The sequence below is a fragment of the Vulpes lagopus genome, chromosome 3 (assembly GCF_018345385.1).
Source record: "Vulpes lagopus strain Blue_001 chromosome 3, ASM1834538v1, whole genome shotgun sequence".
NCBI lineage: Eukaryota > Metazoa > Chordata > Mammalia > Carnivora > Canidae > Vulpes > Vulpes lagopus.
The window spans coordinates 114,752,701-114,780,681 of NC_054826.1; the positions used below are offsets into that span (position 1 = coordinate 114,752,701).

The 27,981-nt window shown below is 37.6% G+C and overlaps 1 protein-coding gene and 1 long non-coding RNA gene across 9 annotated transcripts; one reads left to right on the plus strand and one right to left on the minus strand.

Moving 5' to 3' along the window:
* Positions 1-48: 48 nt before the first annotated feature.
* On the plus strand, positions 49-4,622 carry LOC121487901. The gene is made up of 2 exons (XR_005986930.1): positions 49-662; positions 4,420-4,622. It is a non-coding gene; the product is annotated as an uncharacterized LOC121487901 (long non-coding RNA).
* On the minus strand, positions 1,485-27,922 carry CCP110 (centriolar coiled-coil protein 110). 8 transcript variants are annotated; one of them, XM_041750001.1, is made up of 17 exons: positions 27,744-27,922; positions 27,267-27,381; positions 25,753-25,911; positions 23,555-23,710; positions 19,604-19,732; positions 14,925-16,575; positions 12,054-12,184; positions 11,417-11,594; positions 10,732-10,871; positions 10,383-10,499; positions 9,667-9,768; positions 9,368-9,484; positions 7,824-7,897; positions 7,219-7,281; positions 6,306-6,365; positions 5,726-5,811; positions 1,505-3,467 (listed from the first exon to the last, which is right to left on the minus strand). In XM_041750001.1, the coding sequence occupies exons 4-17, from the start codon at positions 23,693-23,695 to the stop codon at positions 3,415-3,417; spliced, it is 3,042 nt and encodes a 1,013-aa protein (XP_041605935.1). In that variant the 5' UTR covers positions 23,696-23,710; positions 25,753-25,911; positions 27,267-27,381; positions 27,744-27,922; the 3' UTR covers positions 1,505-3,414. The 8 variants fall into 8 exon arrangements, with proteins under 8 accessions (XP_041605938.1, XP_041605937.1, XP_041605939.1 ...); XM_041750000.1 differs by lacking the exon at positions 27,267-27,381; XM_041750003.1 differs by lacking the exons at positions 25,753-25,911; positions 27,267-27,381 and having other exon boundaries at positions 1,502-3,467; positions 12,054-12,181.
* Between the last annotated feature and the right edge of the window lie 59 nt (positions 27,923-27,981).

The window sequence follows — 27,981 nt, forward strand, 5'->3', positions numbered from 1 at the left end:
TGGGCGTACTATTCCCGAGGGCCCCTCTGGCGCCATGATTATGAGGGGCACGTGCCCTTCCCGCGGCCCATCGCAGCGCCGTGACGGCAAGGAGAGGACACATCAACACTGCGGCAGCCCAGTGTCATGCTTGTGAGGGGCAGTCGCAGGGCGGCCGGCTGCCTCGCCCACCGGCGCCCTCTGGAGGCGAAAAAGAATCCAGACGGGGACGCGGCGGAGACGCTGAGGGGCTCGCGCGGGGCTGCGGCTCTTTGCGGAGCCGCTTTACGGCCTCCAAGGCCGTGGTCCGCGATGCACGCCCTTCGCTGGCGCTGACCCACTCGGGGAGGTCGGGGCTGGCTTTGCACCGCACTTGGCCAGGCTGCTGGCGTAAGGGCGGAGACCGTGTGGCCCACGGACCCTTCTCCTGAGCGCTCCCGCCGAGCGCAGCCCCCGGAGACGCGCTGGGCCGGCGGGCGGCGGCGGCCCGGGGATCCACGCGCGGGCCTCCGGGCCGCGGCACCTGAGAACGAGACGCATCCCGGCTCAGGTGTGCGGAGCTTCTCCTCTCCAGCCCCGCCGCCCCGCGCGGACCCCACGGGCTCCACCACCGGCTGGGAAGCAAACCACCGGAAGACAGGGACTTGAGGGCCGCAGAGAAACTGGCAAAAAAAAGTGAAAAGGTAGTATTTTGTGCCCAAGGATAATTTTGGCTAGACACGGTGGTCTGCCCTCAGAGCTGTCCTCAGAACCTCATCCAGGACGTGACTCAGTCGCTGCACCATATTCCAGTTCCATTCGCTGTATTCAGCAAGACTCCCTTAGTTTTTAAGATTGGGGTTTCTTTTGAATTCTCATTTGAATTCTATAAACAGTAATACTAGTTTCAGGTGTACAATAGTGATTCTTGTTTAATTATTTTTATGACCTATACGTGTGCTCGCTGTGGGCACTCGGTGATCAAGCATTCCACCTCCATTCGCGTATTTTTGTAGGACTGTGACTTCTCATTCCCCGTAGGTGGGGAGGGTCTCTGGTGGTTCCCGGGCGGTGACACCTGACAACAAACTTCTCCCTTCAGAACGGGCCCTTGTTTTCAGCTCAGATGAGTAATGAGGCCTCCCAGGCACGTCCGGGGAGAAACCGTGGGAAGGGCAGCCAGGGAAAAGTGAACGGCTCTTTCAGACCTGCCTTGCAGATTATTCAGTGCAGTCTCTCCTCAGTAAGAGGTAAAAACGAGGAGCATTCACTAGGGCTCACCTAGGACGGTGAAGCAGTAACCAGACCTTGAAGCTGTGCTCATTAAAATTAGGAGCTTTGATGTGAGCTTCAAACTCCGCACTCCACGCAAATGGCCCCAAGCAGGTTGCTAGCTCCCTTTAATAAGCAGAGAGCTCCAGTTTCAGTGAACTTTTGGCCTCCTGAAAAGTCCCCTGCATGCAAAGTCAAAAGCTGGACAAAGCACTGGTACAGGTTACACATTAAGTAGTGGGATATACCTTCGATGGGACTTTTAATTATAAAAAATATCATTATAGTATTGTTTTGGCCAGAGACTTTTCAGTATCTATCCCAAATGGTCCTTTCGTTGATAAATAAAGATCAAACTAGATTTAAGATGAAAAGTTTATTTTGCCTTTTGCCTAGAAGCAAAACTAATGAAAATTAAAGTATAAAAATAAATACAATTTACGTTAATGGACATTCCACTCAAAAATAACAAAAATAATGTATATAAATAAAAAATCCATTAAAAGCACAAAACAATGGCACTTTCATAAGAAAAAGCTGTGAACATTAAAATATGTGTAACACACACGCTTTTATCTTAAAAAGAAAAAAAAACTCCTGTTTCTCAACCTTAATCTAAAGCTAGTTTTAGCTTTCTCCAAAACGTACTATTTGTTTCAGCTAATTTGCATTAGTGTACACAAAATTTGTAGCATCTATCTTTCTCACTGGAAAGACCCACAATGATATGAGTAAGCTGTATCCTGAGTTTTCAGAATGATAAAGCACAATTTATCCTATTAAGATATTCTGATATACTTTGCCTACAAATAAAAAATCAGTAACTCAGACCTTTTATACCATCTTCTGATTTCCTGGCTCACTCATTCAATAAATGATACATCTCAATAAAGAAAATCCAGTTTATAACCGGAGTAGATTATTATTGTCTTGTCTTACAGCTGGATGTAAAAGCTAAATTTTAAATAGGACAAAATTGGAGAAAACCATCTTTATCTCCACCTTCTTACTAGGATATTAAGAATATATAGTCTTCATTTTCAAAATACCAGTTTCATTTTAAAATTCAAGTTAGAAAGAGTAAATGTACATAGTCCCAATTTTATGTGAAAAGCACAAAGCCCTTTTTGGAAATGGCATGATAAATTAACAGTGACATTCTCTTTCATAAAATCATGTTCCATTGGTAACCTTTTTTGATTTATATTTTAAATGAATATGTTAGTAATGAAAACCTTAAATATCAGTGCCTCTTACAATATTACTATCCCACTGGAAAATCTAGACTTATTGTCATATAGCCCTTAGTCTCTCCTAAATCAAGTAAGCTAGAAAAAACAGACTATGAAGGAACAAAATGCGCAGACCAAGAAAATAGAAGTGCATGCAGTGTGACTCTATTTTACAGAAATTGGATGCACTGATTCACTCCTAGGTGCTACTACATTCAAGAAGATTGTGCTCTCTCCCTAATTTGTTAACCTCCAAAGAAAGATTTTATGATTTAGGAGAAGTGTTTCCAAGAGCACTGGGGTAACCTACATTAAACATAATATTTCTGCACAAGACAACTAGCGGTTAAGAGGAATGTATACCGTTAACCAAAAGGGTGGCCCCCAGCTACTTCTGTGGTAAATTCTGAGTAGACCACAGCCAGCAGGCAAGTGAGTCCAAGAATATGAAGATGGAGAGATTAATCAGTGTTTAAATTTTACAAAACCAGGGGAAAACATCCTTTGGCAGTAATTTTCCCCCGAATAGAACAGTCTCTAATTTGTTGATTCAATTTAGTGGTCAGTGTGCAGAGGTGAATGAAATTTATATTTCCAAACTTATTTGTAATTTATCACACCTTTCCGATATTTTATAGAAATAAACCCAAATGTCCAAAAACATTCTCAGCAGACATCTGGGTACAGAAAACAAACTTATATTTGTACAGGTTAAGCAGAGAGATGGTCTAAGATTACTAAAGTGTCTTCACCCAAACCTAATGTTACGAGGATAATGAGGGGTAGGGAAGGAATTAGCCAGAGTGATCAAGTTTGCAGATAATTGCTCAGCCCTTTGATATCACTTTGCCTGTGTAAACGGTCCAGGATTAACTAAAGAGTCCTGGGCAAGGGAAATAGTACACAAAGCCTCCCACCCTGGCCCTTGTTTATCCTAACGAATGTTGTCTTCTTAAATTGTCGCAACATTTGGCCGCTTTCTTTGGATTTTTCCTGCATATACTCCTAAAAATAGAGCAAAACTAATATTATTTCTCTATGTCAGTTTTTCTAGAATACCATTTAACAAGTGCTTACTATATACCAGGCACTAAGCTTAAGTGACATACATTATCATATCTAATCCTTACATAAAATAATCCTGAGGTAGAAACTGTTACTACTGTTTTAAAGATAATAAATTGAGACATGGGAGAGTAAGTCACATGCCTAACAGCCAGAAGTAGACTCTGAGAACCCAGCTACACCTGATTTGTTGCTTTACTTAACAATCATTTTGCATTACTCCTACTTTGCTTTAATTAGTGGTTTCTGAATTTCACTATAAACTCCTGAGTCAAACACAAGACATCAAATGAGCAAATATGTTTTAAAACATGACATCAGAGATTGCAATTTAGTTTGTAAGAACTATAAACAACTTTAAGTGCTTTGCAGCAAAATGTAACCACCCCTTAGCATCCTACTTCAGTCTAAGAGTATGAAAGTCTATCATCAAACAAAAAATGAGCTTTCTATAAGTTGCTTATTAATAAAGGGTTTGTTCTCCCTGCAGATGAAAATAAATCATAAATTTCAAGTTTGTTTGAAACATAATCCAGGACATTAAAAATCTGAGCAGGAAAGAATAGTCTTTTCAACTGCAACTACTGAGGCCCTATGTTGAGATTCAGAGTTAGAATTTTAATCAGTCACATATCCCAAATTTTCAATTTATGTAAAATGATAGAATCTTTAGTCTTTTTTAATTGTCTAAATACAGCACTCATGTAGAAATGTTTAGAAAAATAGGAAATTTGTACTTGTTTAGATATATAATAATTATACATGTTAAGTTCGTTTGTATTAGAATTATGTTGCAATGCAATTAAACCTAGTTCTAGATACTGAACTGCAAAGGCCTCCTGTTATTCATCCTTCATACTGTTGAGTTTTACTTGCTCTTTTTTTTTTACAGATTCACAAGGGACAAAGAGTGGAGATGAAATGCATGAGACAAGAACATGGATAGTCATCACTGTGGCAAATGGAGAATATCACACAAAACAGTACTAATTCCTCAATGAATCACCAACTGGCCAGGATTTATCACAATATATAACTCTAATATGGGAAAAAATTGAAAAGATCATAAAACTTCACATAACTTCACAAGCAACAGATCTAGTGTTTGGTCTGAGTTCTTCTAGTTACCTTTCAAACCAGCTGACTCTGATCACCTCTGGAATAAATAGATCCTCAACATAATCTCCTTTAAAACAACTCCACTGACTGTCACTCACAGTGACTTCCAAAAGATGACCTTTTATATTATATTCTACATATGTAACATTATGAATTAAATTCACTATATATATATATATATGCAAGAAGTCAGCAATCATTTCAAAGTTATCAGTATATCTCATTCCCTCTTCGAACATATGGGAACAAATAGCAGTAACACAAAAAAATTTTGTTCATTCCCTCCTAATTTAGAGGAAAACACTTAGTAATAAAAGCTCTAAAATATGCCTAATTGTATGTTAATGGGAAGATTAGAATTGATTAAAGATTTAATCATCATTGCCTAGTGATTTAGATTTTCTTTTAAATGTTTAGAAAGCAATATAGTTAAAGCGAAGCATTTTGAAAGTATTTTTAATGGATCACAATTTTTGGTGAGCTTATCAAAGTGTCTTAACAAAAATACCTACAAAATAGTAAAACATTAGCTTAACGGCTTTGCATTATTAGCTTAATACTGAACTTGTCTTCTTGCCACCATAAACAATTTAAAATCCATAAAATAACAAAAACAAAACTTACCCCCTCCCACCTGGCATATTCACATGTGATCTTGTGGCCAGAGGGAGAAATTTTTCATCACTTTATGTGCAGATACAAATATTCCTGGGTGATACACTTCCCCAAAGCTGAACAGACACGCACAGATGTAGGCATCAGATTATTATACTTTACTCATTCATAAAAAGGCTTTCTGAATTAAGCATGTATAATTCTACAGGTTTTTGAGATTAAAAAAATGTATAGTGTTTCCACAGGATCATTACAGACATCAAGATCAGAACCACAGTTTTACTATGATCTCCTGACTGCCACAAAATACTAATACAAATGATCACTAGCAGGAATGACTGTGAATATGCCCAAATTATGGTGGCAAGGAAAGACAAGATATTACATCTGTGTGGCCTGCATCATGGGGCAGCTCGTGCATGTCCTTCTATTAAATGGGTTTCAGGAACTCATTTGCTACACACCTGAAACAGGCGCTCTGTTAGGCACTCTGCTCTGTGAAGACTTCTGTCTATTTTGCACAACCCCCTTCACTGATGTCTTAGGGGTTCTAATTGAATATAAAAAAATTAATAAGTCACTTGCATTAAGGTCTAAATGTTCAACATTCAAAGAAAGCAACCATACTGCATCAACAGCTCAAAGTATAAATAAGCTTGAAAAGGACATAACTCTCACACATGCACACAGCAAAGAAGCTACACTTTGCTTCAGCAGGAGACTAGAACCAAGGTTTATATACTTTGTTGGAAAATCAGTTTGGTGATGCTGAATTTACTATATGGATGCTTACAATACTTAATGAGCAAAATGGTATGAAATGAAAAGTAAAAACATGCCAACATAAGATGATAATTAAGATAAAATACACAACAGTACACCAAAGGGTTATCTTTGAACACAAAACTTTAAAAGATCTTCAAAATGCTATGAACAAATCACATTTGTAAAAGAGTTCCCCTTTATGTAAAGAGCACTAAATTATTTTCCCTGCTCAAAGCTAATCTTGATTTGGATGTTTTTACCCAGAAGTGGCATTCTTACCCTTGTCTACTAAGTAGCCTATGAACTGGTGCATTCTGTCCTTGGTTTGGCTGAAGGACTCTGTTGACAAAGTAAGTAAAAAATTAAGAAGAGAATGACATAATTTCAGTTTTCTCCCCATTTTCTATTAATAGACGAAAGATGCTTAACAGTGGGGGAGGGGGGTATCTATGCAAATAGGCCAATATAATACCACACGGAAAATCAAACTGTCTGACGCCTATTAATATGGTACTTATATTTTACTCACGGAGAGCCCAAATCTTAGGTTTTTATCAGGATGTCCAACATAAATGTTTAATTCTTGTGTTTTTAGGTAACTTATATATTTTACAAAAACCAACTTTTCCTTTCAAACATCTAAGTAACATAATTCTTGTAGAGAACAGGTCAGAAATATTAAGCTAGCTTTCTAAGGTTTTTGAGTTTGTGGGTTTTTTTTAAGACTTTATTAGAGAGCATGAGTGGGGGTGGTATGCAGATGGAGAAGCAGACTGCTCTCTGGGCAGGGAACCCGACTCAGGGCTCAATCTCAGGACCCTGGAATCATGACCTGAGCCAAAGGCAGACACTTAACCCGCTGAGCCACCCAGGGGTCCCTAAAGTTTTTAAATAAGCATCCAAAGTAAGTCCTGGACTGTGATCTGAACTCGGAACAAAGGGGGCTGAAATTTCTATCTGAGATGGCATATCCTAAGAAAGCTCCTGAAACATCTGGTCTGACATAATAACCAGGTTACATGACCCAGTGTTAATATGGATCTTGGCCCCTCTTCAATCCTGTAGTCAGCAGAGAGTGTTCTATTGATATAAAGTTAGAACTAAACAGAAAGTAAGGTTGGGATTTATAAAGTTTTCTTTCTATTTTCTTAATAAATAAGTAACTTCACAGAGACAAAGTGATTTTTCTCACCTTGTTTCAGAAGGATTTTGTTTAACCAGAAATTTCTTATTTGGCATTCCCATTTCAGCAGCTCTAACACAACATAAAAATAAGAACACACAAACAATGTATTTAGAAAGGGCAAGAAAATGCTTACAGATGTGTTCAGGATGACAGGAATAAATCATTTCTCAGTTGCTGTACTACTCAACTGTACTAAGTGCACTAAAGATGACTTTCCAGAAAGAAGCAGCTTATTAAGATAGTTACTATAATGTTCTTTGTATTAGGTTTCCCTCCCATGAAGTCTTTCAAATATTAGAAAAAGAATATATTCAAAAGATATAAAATTAATACTGAATATAAAGATTATTTTTAAGGCTGAGTGGCTATCGATTATATAAGTTGAACACTGTACTAAATCAATTTAGTAGTTGATACATTTACCTAAGGATGAAATCAGATTTTATCACCTGAATAATAAAACTTTATATAAAAAAGGGGATTTCTATCAACTTAGCTGTAGAAAAGTGATCTTTTTTCTAATTTGAATACACAAATAGACCAACAGATGACTAAAATCAATTGGTTTGATAATAATTGAATTAATGTGACATGAAACAAAGAAAACTTACTTCATGTACTTCTTCCTATCAAGAGACTTCTGTGTTGCAGCTGACAGGGCCACTCGTGGACTTTTCATTTTGTCCTTGAAAATACCAAACAAAAAGTTTCAGTGGTACCAGTAATACCACTAAAATAATATAGGATGATCTTAAACTGCACGGAAAAGCTTCTCTTACTAACAGTTGGAACTTTAACTTAGTCTTTCTATAGAACTACAGCAGTCTAATTTCTTAAATCATTAAAAAAATTTTTCCCAATGAAATAATATAAATTTAGCTTGTTTTTCTTTTGTCAACATTAAGACCACTGATTCAAACCACACACTTCCAATCTTCCAACACCCTAGTATATTTCAAATAACTCTGGTTTCCAGAAAAGGCAAAATCTCCATCATAGTTTCAAGGAAATTAAATCAGGAGCCAATGATAGTTTTTTTGTAAATCATCCAAACAACATTCAAAGCTTCAACTCCAAAATCCAATCACAAACAATACCCAATTCCTTTAAATCTGTCTTCAGAGTTAACTATTGCTGGTAATCCTAGGAACTGCCTGTGCTTAAGAATTGTAGGAAGGGTTCCAAGGTCAAAAATAGAGAATGAGATTTGGTATCAATTACCCCAAACCCAAAAGAACCTGATTGTGAAATAAGAATAAATAAATATATTGGTCTCTGCCTCTGATTCCTGCTAATATTTGATCTTTGTCCCCACTTCCTAACACAGAGCTCCTAAAACTCTTGTAATCTGAGATAGTGATGCTAGAAGCATCTTTTGCTCTAATATTTGGTCTTTGACCTCAGTTCCCGACACAGAGCTCCCAAGTCCCCTTGGAATTTTCTGGGTGATAGAAGCATCTTTTATTCTAATGAGACAACTTTTGGGGGGCTTCCAGGTGCAGACTATTCATCAGAAAGACCAAGCATAAGTAGAAGCTTGGAACTTTCAGCCTCACCCCCGTATCTTCCAGAGACAAGAGAGGGGTCAGAGATTAATCAATGATCATGCCTACATAATAAATCCTCCATAAAAATACCTAAAGTATAGGATTCAGAGAGCTTCCAGATTAGTGAACACATCCATGTGCCACGAAGATGGCATACTCCAACCCCACTGGGACAGAAGCTCCTGCCCTCAGGACCCTTCCAGTCCTTACCCTATGTGTCTCTTCATCTAAGAGTTCATTTATATCCTTAATTATGTTATTATATAATAAACCAGTAAATGCCCTAACTACTGTGAGCCACTCTAGAAAATTATCAAACCCAAAGACAGAGTTGTGAGAATCCTGTTTTATAGCTGGTCAATCGGAAATACAAGTGACAACCTAAGACTTCGGATAGGGGAAGTCTTAACTGCCTTCTTAGCTTGTAGTATCGGACTCTTAACTCTCAACTCAGAACTGAATGGAATTGTAGAACACCCCACTGGTGTGGGAGACAGTGGGCTGTGTGGGGGGAAAACTCATACATCTGATATCAGAAGTACCCGAAGTTTTAGGAGTATAGAAAAAATAGTTTTTCATTCACTCATTAAAAAAATCAGATAACATACCATTTGCCTGAGCATTTTTTCTTTGCGAACTTCTCTGTCATGATGGAGAATAGACATTCTTTCAGCTGCATCCATTACAAAGAATATGTCATGAATACCATACAGGGCAGCTCGCAACTAGGTTCAAAAGAAGAAAATATTGTATCCACTTAAAAAGATGAGGTTTGAGTTCAGTAATATCACATGCACTCTCACTTAAAGTTTTTAAAAGTTTTAATTAAAACCTATTTTCAGTGGTTAAATGGAGGGAAAAATATAAATTTCCATTTCTTAAAAGCCTTTAGGATATGTGCATTTACCTGAGCTAACACTCTTTCCTGAAGAGAAGCATCTTGTGCTGAAACAACTCCTCTCTTTAATGGCGCTTCTGACTGAAAACTCCTTATGAATTCCATAGTGTCCTGGAAGAAGAAAACTTCCTTCAAAAACCACTTTTCTAGAAAGATTCATGACCACTGGAATTTCCTTTTGATTTTTTTTCTCAGCCAATTAAAATTACTAAGAACATATAAAACCATTACTTATCAAAAGTCAAGCAGCACTCACTTTGAAGAGAGACAAATACACAAATCGCTTCATTTACATACTTTAAAAAATCATCTGAATGAGATTCATCAGATTTCTTTTTTTTTTAAGATTTTATTTATTTATTCATGAAAGACACGGAGTGTGTGTGTGTGTGTGTGAGAGAGAGAGAGAGAGAGAGAGAGGGAGAGAGGGAGAGAGGCAGAGATACAGGCAGAGGGAGAAGCAGGCTCCATGCAGGGAGCCTGACATGGGACTCAATCCCGGGACTCCAGGATCATGCCCTGGACCGAAGGCAGGCGCTAAACCGCTGAGCCACCCAGGGATCCCCGATTCATCAGATTTCTATAATTGCCTACATTGCAATGACTAAGAAAAGTTTGATTCACCAAAGTTCTGAACTATATGTCAACTCTAGTTTATGACAAGCCGTCATTAAACTGAGAAACTGAGCCAAAAGTGAAATAGGAACAATGAACCAGCTCCTTACTTTTACAGTTTGGCGAAGTTGTTTCAGCTTATCTGTCTGCATAAGCCTACGAGTAAGAAATCCTTTTGCCACTGCGGTTATCTTGTTAAATTTTGTTTGTACTTCTGGACTGAAAACCTTGAAGAAAGCAGACAGACACAATGATTCAAGAATCTGAGCTTTATACTCCTTAATCTATTACAGTGAACTAAATTCCTCTATGTGTGTATGCCCTGTGTCAGTTCATTTCCGCTAAGAGCTAAGCTATTTGATGTAGGGCACAAACATCTGTCCTCATGTGTACAACCTCAGATAATGTACTAACTGTAGCTAGATAGACAGACACGCAAATATCATTAAGTTTGCCCACCTGAGACCATTTAGGTTTGGCCCGTCCAAAAGGCCTTGTTACTGAGAGTTTGGTCAAGCCACTAGTTGATGATCCCCAGAGGTAGAAGGGTGCTTCATTTGCAGAAGCAAAGCTATGCTGCAGGGCAGAATTTGTGAAACCTAAAGAAATATATGCACAGTATTATACTCGACATCACATAATGAGAATATGCAGGACATCCAAATAAACACTTAAGACTCTCTAATAATAACAACTGCCTCTGAAACTAGTCCATGTGCAAACTTAAAATATTTATGCACTTTAAGCTTATGCACCAGATGGATCTTTTCAATACAAATAGCTTTTCAGGATAATTGAAGATGTGAAGATAAGCTCTTGCCGGGTCTGAAGAATTAGATGTAATTCAAGATCACCGGGGAGGCAGCAAACCGTTTTCAGCTGAAGCATATCCCCTGCTGCATGAATAAACAAAGACTGGGCTCTGAGTCAAGTTTCCTGATATTTTCTTTGCTAAAGTGGTTTGTCTCATGAACACCTGCTCACCAGTCTTTGATCTGCTATCATTTAATTTTTAACTAGTTACTAGGGAGCTGGCAAATAGAATTACTTGAAGAATAGAGCAACAGCTTTAAAGTGTGCCAAGTGAAATATCTTACTATAGGATAATTTTTTTCAAACAGAAGAGAGTTTTTTAAGTATTTACCAGAAGTATTTGAATTTGAAGTATGGAGTGAGTCCACTTGAGACAACATTGTTTCCAGCAAACCAGAGTCGCTTATTTTTCTCCATTCTAAGTCCACTGCATTGTTAATGCCTGATTCAGAGGCTTCAGCAGCAATCACCTTCTTCTCTTTTAACATTTTCTCCTGTTCTTCTATTTCCTATAAATTAACAGTGTATTATATAACGTGCTACATCTTTTAATTATATCCCAAAATACCATTATTCTAGGCTTAGCTAAAAGTAATGACTATCAGCAAATGATTAATTTCAAGTTTTCCTACCTCCAATGAAATCTTAAAACAAGTATTCTTCCTCTTACAATACACTCTTGCAGAATGCATATTTCAGCATCAATATATAAAATATCTTTGAAAAAGAGTAAATGTTTTGAGTCAAGGATTCAATAAAGTATCCTTTTGATAAATTATGCATTTATTTTTAGATAAGAAGCTATATATTAAACCTTACATTTTGGCAATATCCATGTATCAGAATCAATCACTCCCTTAGATTAAGATACAGACGAATACGTTATAGTATCCTATACGTGATCAAAATTCACATTATCCCTGGCAAAATTCCACTTACCAGCCCCATATCCCTACGTTTTAACTCACCTTCTGCAATCTTTCCTGTTCCCTTTCCTGCTCAGCTATGAGTAGTGATAACTGCTGGGCGTGCTGTTCTTCTAGCCTCTTCCGCATTTCTTCAAAAGCTAACATCTTGCTTTTTAATATCTCCTCGCCTTCTGAAAAGAAACATGTCCCCTCAAATTTAGAATATTTACTAATATCTATACACAGTCAATATAAATTATGCTTCCAATCAAAGAACATTCCTGGATCCGACATAACACAATCAAGGTACACGAGGTCCCCCACTCTGAACCACATTCTCTTCTGGCACAAACCTCATTTCATGCTATCAAATAAAAGCCTGCACCTCACCACCATATCCATTCACTCAACAGATCCCACCACAATCTGAACCAATGGAGCCACGACTATCTGTTTAGTCAAGATTCTCCTTACTCAAATAAACTTCAAGATGTGATTCTCGTCTGCATCTCACCTCTATTTATTCTTCTGACTCTGGTCCTTCTCCAGGATTTCTGGTATTTTAGCTTGTAGTTTTATTTAGTTTTGATTTTTTTAAATAAATGTTCCTTTGATAGTGTAAAGCTCCTTAGCTTCTGGTTCCATAAAGCATTGGATATTAAAACTTCAGATATTTAAATTACTAACTAAAAAATTAAATCATTATGATTATGCAACTTATTAAAGAAAGTGGTAAGACACTCTGAGATGTTGAAATACCAACTATTACACAGATGTAGGACTTGGATCCATCATAATTCATAGATCCATCACAATTCAACTGAATTCAAAGAATCATTCGTTCCAAATATACAGTCAATGACTTCCATTAAAGCATATTATATTACCTGTATGCTATGCTATTCCCACAATTTATTCCTAAATATATTTTATTCAGCTACAGTTTGCATTTGTTCATGTGCAATTTTTCACAGGCAAAAGGGAAAACTGGGAAAACAGGAATAGTATTGCAACTTTCAGCAAAAAAAAGGACAAATCTCTTCAGCTCAACCAACAGCGAGAGGCCATTTAGCTCTATCTTAAGAATTTCTTAAGTGAGGGACACCTGGTAGCTCAGCGGTTGAGAGCCTGCCTTCAGCCCAGGGTGTGATCCTGGTGTTCCAGGATTAAGTCCCACATCGGGCTCCCTGCATGGAGCCTGCTTCTCCCTCTGCCTATGTCTCTGCCTCTCTCTGTGACTCTCTCATGAATAAATAAATAAAATCTTAAAAAAAAATTTCTTAAGTGAGCGCCGTCCAGGGCCTCCTTTGACAGCAAGCAGGCCTCACCTCACATGCACTGGCCATGCTCCTACTACTAAAGCTCTGTCAGCTTTAGTAGGCAAGCTCCTACTAACTGCCCCCTGGGTAGTTAGCTCTGTGGACCTCTGGTGTTCACAGAGACCACCTCCCACCGGGGTGCATCGGCTATCTGCATTATCCACACTGGCTCCCGGGAAAGCCATCGACTGATGTTTTCATTAGAGCGCTTATAAAGATACACAGGTTTTAAATAGTCTGTCCCAACCCTATCTTTCCTATAAACTCCGTTATTTTTAGTGTGCAATTTTACAGAATGTGAAGTTTTTTTTCAGGAAGATTTATATCACATTAGAGCTGAAATGTTTATGTCCAAGAACTTCATTTACTGGACTCATTCTTCCACATCAGTAATGAAGAATTATGAACCATGACAACAAAGTAAGGAGCAATGAAGATATGTTTTCGCAAGCTGCTGCTAATATAACACTAGACGTGAAAGAAATTTGAAATAATTTTTACCAATAAACATGTCATTCCTTAAACATTACTCACAGAGCCAAATTATTTGTGATTTTTTTTCTAATAATTTGCTGTTCAAGTGTTCACTGAAGGACCAAACTACGTGAAGATCTCATTATATATGAAACAACAGGGACGCCTGCCTGGGTGGCTCAGCGGTGTTAAACGCCTGCCTTCAGCTCAGGGCGTGATCCTGGAGTACCACGATCGAGTCCCACATCAGGCTCCCTGCATGGAGCCTGCTTCTCCCTCTGCCTGTGTCTCTGCCTCTCTCTTTCTCTATGTCTCTCATGAATAAATAAATAAAATCTTTAAAAATAAATAAAACAGACTGATGAGATTAGAAACCACATTCCAAAAGGAAGACATCATAGCAATACACTACATTAAAACTATGATATTTCATATAAGAACTTTTTCCTCCAGTCATTAACAATATTCTCTGATACAAAGTGAACTGTGATTCATATTTTAAATGAGAAAGCTTTTTTTTTCTTTTTTTTTTTTAATTTTTATTTATAATAGTCACATAGAGAGAGAGAGAGGCAGAGACACAGGCAGAGGGAGAAGCAGGCTCCATGCACCGGGAGCCCGATGTGGGATTCGATCCCGGGTCTCCAGGATCGCGCCCTGGGCCAAAGGCAGGCGCCAAACCGCTGCGCCACCCAGGGATCCCCTTTTTTTTTTTTAATTTTTATTTATATAAATGAGAAAGCTTTAAGAAAGGCTTTCAAATGGCAATAAACTATAGCTAGTTATAGGTCCTCTGATAAGAGAAATGAAATGAAAAACCCTGATGATCAGATGAGACAATTATTATTGTTTTTCAAAATGTGAATTAAAAGTATTCAATAAAGGTGGGTGAAAAAATGATGCCTAGAGGCCCATGGGTGGCTTAGTCAGTTAAGCAACTCAGGTCGTCATCACAGGATCCTGGGATCGAACCGCACATCTAGCTCACTGCTCAGCCTGGAGTCTGTTTCTCCCTCTGCTCCTCTCCTCACTCATGCTCCAGCTCTCTCTCTCAAATTAAAAAAAAAAAAAAAAAAAAAAGTATTCAATAAATGTGCCATCTGCTTGGCAGGTATCAAACACTTCAAAGTTTCCTTACCTTTGGAACTACTTTCTAACATTTTATTCTTGTTGATGTAGACAGATCCCTTAGGGTATCTTTTTTCTGGCAAATGTTGCCTTTCCTGTTCAGCTACTCCAGTTGTTAAGACATAAGGGCAGTTTTCTTTTTGCAAACTATCAATATCTAAATCAAGTCTCCGTTTAACTTTCTCAAAACTGTTATCCAAAAATGGTTCATTTCCACAGGACACTGTAGGGGTGTCCATCTGCTGTCTGGTATTCTGGTTTTGCATGAGTAAAGGAGATGGGTTTTTTACATCATAAGACTTATTCAGTTCCATTTGTAAATTGCAGGTGTTTTTCTCTAACACATTGGCTGACTTGAGTCCGCTCATAGTTCCAAAGTTTTGAGTCACTATACACTGACTGGTGGCATATGGCTCAGGCAACCTTGGCATTGCAGTACATGTACTGTCCATTTTGAGTGGTCCTCTCCCATCAGATGTTAACTGACCTTCCACAATAGCAAGTCCATGGATAACTTTGTTTTCTAACTGATTTCCTGAAGACTGGCATACCTGATTTGATTTACCTAAAACCACTTCCTGTATGGCTTCAGATGTATTTTTGGTGACACAGACCTTGCTTGAACAAACTCCAGCTAAATCAGCTGGTAACTTTGGCACACTTTCAGGTATATTTGTTTCTTCATCAGTAGCTTGAACAACTAAGTCTATCGTCTGTTCTTTTCCTTTAGGACTTAATTCACAGGCATTTACTGGGTTATTTATAAGTATATGACATGCTGATGATGGCCTAGAATGCCTTCGATGCATTTTAGGACTCAGGCTTGGCTCTGGACTAGGTAATTTGGCATACGAACCAGTAAGACTTTTGATAACATTATTTTCGGGAACAAAAGTGGGAATGACTTTAAAATCAGAATCGAGGTCTAAAACAGTGCAATGGCCAGTTCGTACAGGTATGTCCACTTTAGAAAAGCTACCTAAAACGGACATATTCATGCCGCTTGCTTGAGTAGAAGCACCTTGGAGGAGAACATTTGATTTATTAAGGCTTGGTTTGTCAGGAACCAGAGAAGCACAGTGTCTGCCAGCCAGCTGCACCTTCTCCCTCCCAGAGTCAGTCCCTTTAACAGCCTCGTTTTCTTTATCTGAATGACTCTCATAAACACTTCTTTTCACACTACTTCTCAGACTACGTCTTGATTGTTCTCTTTCTATATATTCCTTTGACTTTTTCATCAAGTTCTGAAGACTCATTATGTAGGGATCCGGAGTAACTTCTTCCGAAAGTGATGGGTCCTGTTCTTCATTGGTTGGGAAGAGACCATTGGGTGTGAGAGTCTCCTGAGGGGTTGTGGAGGGGGTCTTTACAGAAGCTTCATTTTCCACAGAGCTAATAATATCTGAACTATCACAGTGCTTCAAAGAATTAAATTCTGAGTCCCTAGTTAAGTCTACCCCATTAGATTTAAATTGGTCCTCGTTATTCAATGGCAAAATTCCAGTTATCTTTTCAAACTTTCCTAAAGTAGAGTGCTCAGTAGGGCTTGGCAAGATATTTGGAAACGTAGCAGGGACATTCAAGTTTCTGACTTCTGAATCAGAGTAAACTGTTTCAGTCTCCCACGGATCAAAATCACTGGCGTTAGGTGCTTTTCTAACCTGGAAAAGGAAATTTAAAAATTAGTATTTTCTTACTGCAGAGAAAAGCCTTTGATTTCATTGTTTTATAAAATAAAATTGAAATAGAAAATTCAAATATTCTAACATTTGAGAACACAAAAACTAAGATAATCCTTCTCTATTGTATCCTATATCACAGAGCTCAAATTACTATTAAAAATGGCTACTGATAAAATTTTTAAATAAAATAATTTAAAAAAATAGAAACATCCCAGCCTATTTATTAAAAGAGTATAAGCAAGAAAGGAAATGATCTAATCTGATGCAAATTTGTACATATGGGGATGCCTGAGTGGCTCAGCAGTTTGGCACCTGCCTTCGGCTCAGGGCGTGATCCTGGAGACCCGGGATTGAGTCCCACATAGGGCCTCTTACATGGAGCCTGCTTCTCTCTCTGCCTATGTCTCTGCTTCTCTCTGTGTATCTCTCATGAATAAATAAAACCTTTTAAAAAAAATCTGTCCATATGTGCATGGGTATACACACACATATATATTCACATATCCACGCACAATTTAATCTTGGAATCGAAGGGTTTTCTTTAACTTTCTTCTGTATTATATGTTATTAATGTCACCACTGTTCTCCTATGAAAGCTATCAACTAAGGATACTGATATATGATATAAATAGCAAGTAATTAAATTTCTCAAATGACTCTTTCTTTAACAAAGACTAACTTACCCAGGATATAAAAATAATTCAGTAATCAGACTCTTGCTTCCCATATGCTTACTCCAGATTTTAACTAAAATCCTTCTATATGATAAGGCAAATTTATAGTAAATGATAGCTCAGCCATGTAGCTTAAGTTACTCAGAAATAAGAAAATTTTCAACTTAAAATCCAATTCATCAAGGCAAATTTCAATTTGATTAACTGATGATCATTTTAAACAGCAACCTGTTAGAGTTTTAGAACAAGAAAATAAGTAAAAATTTATAAATTAAGATGAGAACTGAAATCCAACAGAAAAAATAAAATTACATCTTCTATCTAAATAATTTGACCTTGCAAAAGAATAAAGTGAACGAGGATGGTTTTTAAAGATTACACAGGAAGGATATATTAAACTGATGGAAAAAAAAATAAAAATAAATAAATAAAAATAACACTGACAGAAATTATCATATTATCATATCAATACAGACTCCAGAATCCTGAATATTAAAAAAGATCTTTAGGTTGTTGTGTATGTGTTATTTTTCCCTAGACCATATGGCACTCCTGTTTTACCTTACAAATCCCAAGACATATAATGGTTTCTAGGTACTATGCAATAAACAGCACAACAAAGTATACTTAGTCACAACCTCAAGACCAAAATAAAACAAAAGGGAAACATATTCACCAAGTCCATGAATATGTTTACAGGCTTACATAAAATAAATTGTTTCCTTAAAATATCTCAAAGTTCACATTTGTATATACAGCAGCTATGTTTTTGGTACAGTACTAAAAGGAGTTTTTGTTTAGAGAATTTAAGAATAAAAATATATCACAGAATGATAGGTTTTACAGAGACTGAAGATATCTGTTTGTATGATTTAAAATTTCTCTATCTGCGTAATTAATTCATTACTCTCTAGTTTAACACTGTACATGCTCTATTAAATGTTGGAAGTTTTAAGATTCAACAATCTCCTTACTAGTACATTTGATATATTCCCTCACTGAACCAATAATTATATGCCATTTTGTTTCAATAATAGGAAACATCTAGTAAATCCAAAATCTACCCTTATTGTGCTGCACTATATTTTTTAAACTTAATATAGTCATTACAATCTGCAAATTAAAATCTACTACCCACGCGATCCCTGGGTGGCGCAGCGGTTTAGCGCCTGCCTTTGGCCCAGGGTGCGATCCTGGAGACCCGGGATCGAATCCCACATCAGGCTCCCGGTGCATGGAGCCTGCTTCTCCCTCTGCCTATGTCTCTGCCTCTCTCTCTCTCTCTCTGACTATCATAAATAAATTAAAAAAAAAAATTAAAATCTACTACCCACAGAAAAATGAAGGTAGCAGTTAGTGGGAAACAGCCTAAGGTTTGTCGTACATGTATCATCCTAGTATGAATTATATAAACTACAAACCCCTAAGGAAAAAAAAAGAAAAGTTAAGATGTAGCCAGCAAAACAGAGCTACATACGGCAGAAATTATTTGTTCAACGTAATTCATTTTTTCTTTAGTATGAAATGATCCACACCCTAAAACAAACTGTTTATAGAAATTTATTCTTTTTTTTTTTTTTTAAAGATTTTATTTATTTGACAGAGAATGAGGGGGAGAGAGAGAAAACACAAGCAGGCAGATTGGCAGGCAGAGGGAGAGGGAGAAGCAGGCTCCCCACTAAGTCAGGAACCCGAAGCGAGGACCCAATCCCAGAGCCCTGTGATCATGACCTGAACCAAAGGCAGATGCTCAATCCTGGTGCCCCTTTATACAAATTTAAATTCAGCTAAATAAAAATAATTGCAAAAAGCATGAATGTATTGTTTAAATGGTTTCAATTTAGATCTAAGATGCATCTGGACAATTCTACTTACATAATCTAAATTGCATTTGTGTACCTAAGAAGAGAATTTTCACACACACACACACAAAATGGGGGGCAGTTATTTACTTTAGCAGAGAATGAGAATAAGGTCATTGACTCAATAGTCTGATTAGTTCAGAGGTAAACCACAATGGCCAATTCTATTATTTTGTCACTGAGAATTCCGTGTTTTTAGAGTCATAAGACACAGACAATAAGCAATTATATTCAGGGAAGGGCTCCATTGTCTAAGTACCCTCTGATTCAAGTACTGGGCATCACTAATAAGCAAGTGAATGTTCTTTGGAGTAACTGAAATGGAATATCACAAACCACTAAGATTCTCAAACATAAGAGTAAAATATATTGGTAACTAACTAATAAGCACAAACATATTTCTGAAAAAGTATCACTACTACTTACCTCATGATTTCTTCACTATAATTTTAAAACATCGACATTACACACCTGAACATTTTCAAGAATCTCCTGGACCCGAGTCAATAAAGCTTTCTTCCTATTAACATGCTTTCTTGTTTCTACATCAAGTGCTTTCTGCTTCTCTTGTTGCATTTCCTTTCTTTTCTCAATGTTAAGCTGCAAAACATCAGAAATATGTAATTATTTCTCATAAATTAAAAAATGCCTTAAAATCAGGAATCTTTGAATCAGAATGATTAAAACATGCAACAGGTAAAGCTATAGGAAAAGAAATCTGAACAGTGGTTAGAGGTAATGAGTGGGATGGGGCAGGGGAGATCTTTTTGTGGGTATGAAAATATTCCTTTTGGGTGTGAGTTTCACAAGTGTACGCCATATATCAAAACTCAGGGAACTTTAGAACTTAAGATCTGTGCATTCTACTGTATGTAAATTATTCCCAAATGAATAAAAAGTTAAAGAAGAAAAAAAAAAAAACCTGTTCACTCATCAAATGCTCTAAAATGAGAGAGAAACTGTTTTGGCCACTGCTGAGCTTATCATTGGCAGTATTTTACTCCACAGGGTCAGATTCTTCAATTTCTAATGTTCCAATCAGCATACATTTTATCTCTTTGCTACTTCAAGAAAATGTCTAAAGGCTTAATGATGAAAGAAACAGATAATGTTTTCTTTGCCTACAAAATGAGAATATGTTAGATCCCAATTCACTGTACCTTCCAGTAAAAATATAATTTACTTCAACAACTGGAATTTCTAAGCATTACATCTTTTTAGTGAATTTAATTTTTTTTTTAAGATCTTATTTATCTATTCATGAGAGACACAGAGAGAGAGGCAAGAAGATAGACAGAGGGAGAAGCAGGCTCCCTGCGGGGAGCCTGATGCAGAACTCGATCCCAGGACCCCAGAATATGACCTGAGTCAAAGGCAGACGCTCAACCACTGAGCCACCAGGCACCTGTGAATTTAAATCTTAATTATTAAGTTCTAAGAGGTTTAGTCACTGCATTAAGAAGTCAAGTGTTATCTTAGACCAATATAAATGGAAAACATGTCATAGGGATGCCTGGGTGGCTCAGCAGTTGGGCATCTGCCTTCGGCTCAGGTTGTGATCCCAGCGTTCTGGGATTGAGTCCCACATCGGGCTCCCTGCATGGAGCCTGCTTCTCCCTCTGCCTATGTCTCTGCCTCTCTCTCTGTGTCTCTCATGAATAAATAAATAAAAACTTAAAAAAAAAAAAAAAAAGAAAACATGTCATAAAAAATTATTCCAGAATTATACTATTCATCTGTCACATACAACATAAAATCACGGACAAAGGTCTATAAGCATCAGATTTTGCTTATAAATAAGTAACTGATGGAGTCACAGACCCTATACAACAAAGCTCAGATATTTTGGTTCACTTTAAACTAATCAAGCAATGTTACCAAGTAGCTGGTAAAAATGTTTTAAAATTTCTATCTGAAAAAATAAATAAATAAATAAATAAATAAAATAAATAAAATAAAATAAAATAAAATAAAATAAAATAAAATAAAATTTCTATCTGCATGGTATCAAAGAATCATTCCACAGTTTACTTGCTAATCACAAAGGGGGAAAATGTATATTTTCAAAAGTTATCTGGCAGTCAGCACTTATAAAAGCAAGTAAAACTAAACATCACTAATAGGGAAACAACTAGAATTATGTAACTTCTGATTTAACTTAACACGGAGCATAGGGCATAAGCTCCAAAGAGTTCTTGCCAAAAATGTTTAACCTGACTCTAATCAAACTTTTATTTTTTTTCTAATAAAACTTTTATTTTTTAAATTTTTTTTCTAATAAAAATTTTAGACTTCATTTCCAATTTATAGGAACTACAGGAACTAGAGGACACATAAAATTTCATGAAGAAACAATCAGACAAATCCAAAGTAAGGCATCCTATAAGATAACTGGATTGGTCTCTTTACAAATTCACTATCATTAAAAAAAAAATTGGGGGAAACCTGGCTGGCTGAGTCAGTAGAGTATGAGACCCTTGATCTCGGGGGTTGTAAGTTCAAGCCCCATGTTGAGTGTAAAGATTACTTAAAAATAAAATTTTTAAAAAAATTTTTTTTCTAAGAGGTAGAGGAACTGTTCTAAATCAAAATAGATTTTAATAAACATAACAAGCTAATGCTATTTGTGAACTCTGACTGGACCTAGATTAGAAAAAAAAAAAGGTTATGATATTTTGAGCATAAATGGAGAAATCTAAATATGAACAGAATATTAGATGCTATTAAAATTATTATTAATTTTCTTAAGGTGCGATAATGGTATTGGCATTTTATGTAGGAGAATATCTTTATTTTTAGAATATATACCAAAATGTTTAAGGAAAAAGTATTAGGTATCTGCAATTTTCAAATGGCTCAGCAATAAAACAAAAAATGTATGTATATACACACATATACATATATATAAAATCACAAACATGATAAAGATGACAAAAATGTTAAAAACTGTTGAACCTAGATGATACATATATGGGTGGCCATTGTATTACTCTTTCTATTTTTCTGTATGTTTGAAGATTTCATCTCAAAAAGGTAGCAGGGGGACGCCTTGGTAGCTCAGTAGTTTAGCGCCGCCTTTGGCCAAGGGCATGATCCCGGACACCTGGAATTGAGTCCCACGTCGGGCTCCCTGTATGGAGCCTGCTTCTCCCTCTGCCTGCGTTTCTGGCCCTCTCTCTCTCTGTCTCTCATGAATAAATAAATAAAATCTTTGGGAAAAAAAGGTAGCAGGAAATATTGATCTTTTAATTGCTGTTATACAAAAAAATGTTAACTCCATTTCTTTCAATTATATGAATTTTCTGATTTGAAATAGTCATACACATTTTAAAAACATACAATCAGTATGAAAGAGTTTATAATGAAAAGTGTGTTTTCCTTCTTAAACTGTATTCCTTTATCCTTCCTCAGAGAAAGAATATTCCTTTATAAAAACTCAAATAGTTAACACATATATATGAGCACTTCCTATGTTCTAAGCATTTTACATGTATCAGATCACTTATACCTCAAAACAACACTGTGAAGTAGATACATTTTTTTTTTAAGATCTTATTTTTTTATTCATGAGAGACACAGAGAGAGAGGCAGAGAGAGAAGCAGACACCCCATAGGGAGCTGGATGCGGGACTTGATCCCAGGACCCCAAGGATCATGACCTGAACCGAAGGCAAACGCTCAACCACTGAGTCACCCAGGTGCCTCAGTAGAAACAATTTTTATCCTCACTTAACAAATTAAAAAAATGGGCCTGCAAGTTCACACAGCAGGTAAGCAGCAGAATAATGATTTAAGCCAAGACCAGAATGCTCTAGAATCAGGCTTTTAACCACTATTCTACCCTGCTCCTAAGAGCACGATGTGTGCAGTGATTTACAATAGACTGTGGAGATCTTTCCATGCCTGCACATTTAAGTCTATTGTATTCGTTTTAATGTCATGAATGAGATTCTATAAAATGGACCACAGTTTGTTAAACTAGTCCACTACTGATGGACATCTAAGCTGTTTGTTAATCTTTTGCTATTTTAAACAATGCCACTCTATAACTTGTACATACTTCTGGCACACAGAGGAGTAGAAGTCTAAGATATTCCCAAAAATGGAACTGCTAATTCAAAAGTTATACATACTTTTAAATTTTGATAAACACTACCAAAATGGTCTCCAAAATATAAAGTCAAGTGCTTCTTTCAGCAAAAATGCAGTATAAGCACCTTTCCCTCACAATATAAAGAACACTAGGTCTTACTGGATCTTTGCCAATCAAGCAGATTTTTAAAATGCTAACTCATTTCTATTTTTTTAATAATGAATGAGGCTTTTTTTCAATGTTTATAAGCCTTTCTTTTGTTTTTCTGTAACTACCTTAGGGATTCACTGCAGAAAAAAAAAATTATTTAAAAATCAAAGAATGTTTACCAGGGGAGAAAGCACAGCCACTCCATGGAAGCGAATAAGTGAGATGCTTTCAGACTGGACAGGCAGAAAGCTCTCTGTGGATAGTGATGCATCTTGGATTCTGGCAAGACTGTTCTCACAGAACTTCTCATACTCCTCCATCTTCCCACAATTACACTGTAAGAGAGAAAATGTCATTTTTAATGTGCTGAAAAAAACAGACCTTAATTGTTTGGCAAATTTTATCAAGCACAAATATATTTCTAGAATTCACAATTCTTATAATTGGCCTTCCCAGAATTTTTTTTTAACTGATGTGCAGCTAATTCTTAAGTATAGGTAAGTACCTCAAGATCCTACCCAGTTAAGACTTGCTTCATATATTAAATGTTTCCGAACATACGTATATACATCGCTTCTCAGCCTTTTGGCTAAGATCAAGTGAACATATGTATATAAATCAAGTTTTAAATATGATTTGTTTTAAATAAAATAAATACATAAATATGATTTGTTAGAAAAGTACTAAGAACTCATCAGTGAAAAATTCTTATAGGAAAAAAAGTCCTATATCACTTGCTAACTTATAAAATAGAATACTGTATTTTCCTTAGTAGGACTAATCTACACAAGGAAAACTAAATCATACAAAGGTAGAAATACATTTATAGCCAAAAAAAAGACAAAAAGGCTATTTACATAAAAGAGGGTATCTACTTTTAAAAATTCTTTTGTTTTCGTGGAGTTCAAAATCTATTACTTTCACATCTTAAAAGTATATTTTGACTCCATGGACACCAGCCAAATCAGTCAGAAGTGTAAAATAGAATATCTACTGGCTCTTGTAAAAATTCTATTTCATTGTCAAAAACTGGAGCCACCACCAAACCACTTAAAATAACCAGCCCAGTAATTCTACAATTTCTGGAAAATTGTGATGGTGGCTGTGAAAATTCAAGATAATCAGGAAAGATTAGGCAGGATGTTCGTTCATTTAGCTAGTGTTAAATATTTGATTGCCTGTTTTCCATAGCACTATGTCTGGCATTGTTTCCTTTAAACAAGTAAGGGAAAATAAAAAGAGAGACATCATTAGACTCTTCAACAGCCAAGGTTATGAATTGTGAAAACAGAAAAATAATACAATAATGTTCCCTTACGTGTTCAGTTTAAAACAATTAACACAAAAAAATAAAAAAATAAAACAATTAACAAAGAAGGGGGCAGGACAATTCAACCGACGATGTGGGATATGCAGAGATGAAATAAGATGGGAGTGTGATACTGTCTTAAGCCTCATGGCACTTAGAAATTCAATATACTAAAGGGTTAGGGACAAATTACAGCACAATTAGAAATGAAGAAAAAGCTTATTATGATTTGATTATAGAAAAATAAGATATATTGCTAATATTGACCAAAAGGTAATCCTCGTATCAACAAAAATTCTTCTACATCCCACTGATTCTAATTATTTCTATATTTGATTTATGCAAAGTGTGAGTTTAATTTCAAAGAAATGGATCTCTAGAGTGTAAATGAGACTGCTTTGCAAACATATTCATAAAACAAGCAAAAGTAAAACAACACACAACCTGCATGACAACCATAGCAAGGCCTCATTTTTCAGTCTGGATTTCAACCCATTATGCTAGTTTAACAACCAAAACATGCAGAAGCTACAATATATGAGAAATTCAAATGATCCCATTTCTACTAAAATACTCAAGAATATTTTTTAACACAATTCCTGCACCCAGCATTATAGGAACCTAAATAGAAATATACTTTCTGTGGAAATACAAACAAAGAATGATTCCATTTTAAAGGTCTATTTCAAACATAAGGAATAAATAAAATATTCTTAGGGCAAGTTTATTTTTCTTTCAACATCATATACATATGCCTCATTGCATTGGGAAGTTAAATTCACATCTCTTCAAAAGCACCCATATGTCATGAATATTGCCGATGTACAATAAAATAATTCACAGCATAACTACGGCAAATGATAGTATATTAAACACCCAAATACAAGTGCTAGTATGGTTGATTATGGGAATTACCAAATGATTCTAGGGTATGACTGAATTTTTCTATCCTTCAGTCTCAACTTGGATGTCCCCCTCCTCAGGCCATCCCTGATAATCCCTTCTACATTAACCCTATAGTCACTATCACATCACATTACCCTGCTTCCCAATTTTCACGACACTTACCACTATCTGAAATTATCTTGTTTATTTCTGTGGGTTCTGTCTGTCTTCCTCCACCAAAATGTAAGCTCCATAAGCACAGGTACCTTTCCAGTCTTGCTCACCACTGAATCCCCATTACACAGAACAGGATCAGCACACAGTAGGCACTTGATAAAAGTACTGAATAAACGAATTAGGGAAATTAGCTCAAACAATAATGTAAACCAGGGTGAAAAAAAGAGCGTGGACTATATAGGAAAGAAGCTAGCAAGGAAGAATGGAATTTAAAGAATGGTAGTTTCATGGATGACCCTATTCTCTGAAGAACCTGGTACCTCTAAAATTGCAAAGACAATCATTTAAAAAAATGAGCATCACTGGGCGCCTAAGTGGCTCGGTCAGTTAAGCACTGGACTCTTGTTTTGACTGAGGTCATGATTTCAGGGTCCTGAGATCCAGCACCTCTCTGGGCTCTGCACCGGGCATGGAGCCTGCTTGGGATGCTCTCTCTCCCTCTGCCTCTGCCTCTGCCTTTCCCCCCTCCTTTGTCAGTGTCTCTCTCAACCTTCCTCTCTAAAAAAAAAAAAAAAAAAAAAAAAGAGCATAAGAGCATCATATCCTATATGATTAAGCAAGAGGGCACTTCGTTTCTCACAGCACAATTACTTGTCAGCAGAATTATTTTTGAACGGAGCCTTGACTAAAATGCCACTCCAACCACAAATGTACTGACCCATACTTTAACATCAGGCATTACTGGTCCACCTGAATTAATCATTTGTCAGCTGCATCAAGTTCAGACATGCTTTGTCTCTCCATTTATACCATGACCCTTCTCCAAACGAGCCTCTTTGCAAACCCCATCAATTCATGCTTCTGCTACCCGCTCCTCACCAGTGTGTTACTAGAAATGTCACAAAAGGGAATGGTAAAACTAACACATAACAGACCTTGCCTTCATTCCAAATCCTAGCTGGCCGCTTACCCCCTTCAGTGTTCCCAAAGACATAACCTTTTTCCATGCACAATAAAGGGGAAGATTCCTTATTCGGCCATCTACTAGCTGTACATTCTTGGCAATTTACTTGCCATCACTATGCCTCAATTTCTGCATCTGTAATGCCGGGATAATCAGAATTATCTGTCTCAAGAATTCAATGAACTAACGCCTGCATAGCTATTAGCATAACGCAGGACAAGCAGAGAAAACATCAATAAACGGAGACGGCTATTACTAAAAGGACGACGAGGATCACGATTTTTTTATGAATTCCTGGAGGGCAACGACAGTGCTTCGTTCCTGGTAGGATTTAAATGTAACTTTAAAACATGGAAAGAGGGACACCTTCCTCGTTTCGTTGTTTCAGACCCCCTCCTCGGCGAATCGATCTCTGGGCGCCTTCCACTCGCCTGAACGGGGGGGGAGGGGGGGGGGCGTTGGGAATTGGGGTCACAACCAGATGAAGCGGGGTGGGCATCACCTAGCAGCATCAGGAGCAACCAAGAGAATTTGCCTTATTAGGCCTCAAACTTACTCCCCCAGAGTCGCGAGGGCAGAATAAACACCATCTTATCCTAAGGCCTCTGGCTCTGGTAACCGGCTCTCCGAACGGCCAGTGCACACCCTGACGACGTCTCCCTCGCCAGCAACTTGGGAGGAGAAAAATGGTCCAGTTTTATCACAGGAGATGATTCCCCGGCTCTTCCCGAGGTTATCTGCCAGGGCCCCTCGGCCCTGACCCCAGCGCCCCACGCCCACCTCCCCCAGCTCCTCCATCCCAGCATCCGAGCATCACCTCGGCGCCGAGTGTCGCTGGTCCCCGCGCACCTGTCTCCTCACACCCGCCGGCGCCTTTCTCTGGGCTCGAAGGCCCGGAGCCCAGCCCCTGCGTTCGGGTGTGAGGGTGGGGGGCAGGGAACCCTCGGCTCTCAGGGCGCCAACTCCGCCACCCCCGGTGGCCTCGCAGCGGGGACCCACAAGGACCTACCTAGCCCCCTTCTTACGCACACACCTGATCTCCCACGGCCCGGTCAGGTTTTCTTTTCCCCTCGCCACGGGCCTTGTCAGGAAGCAAACAGCTCAGTTGGTACTGACAGAACACAGCTCCATCCGCCGCCTCCTTCTCCTCCTCCTCCCCGCCATATTACGGGTCTCCGGCGGCAACGCGGGATCCTGGCAACCGCCACCGCCGCCGCCACCCGCCCGGGCTCCACCTCTTCGGGCGGCACTTCCGGTGACTGCTTCCGGAG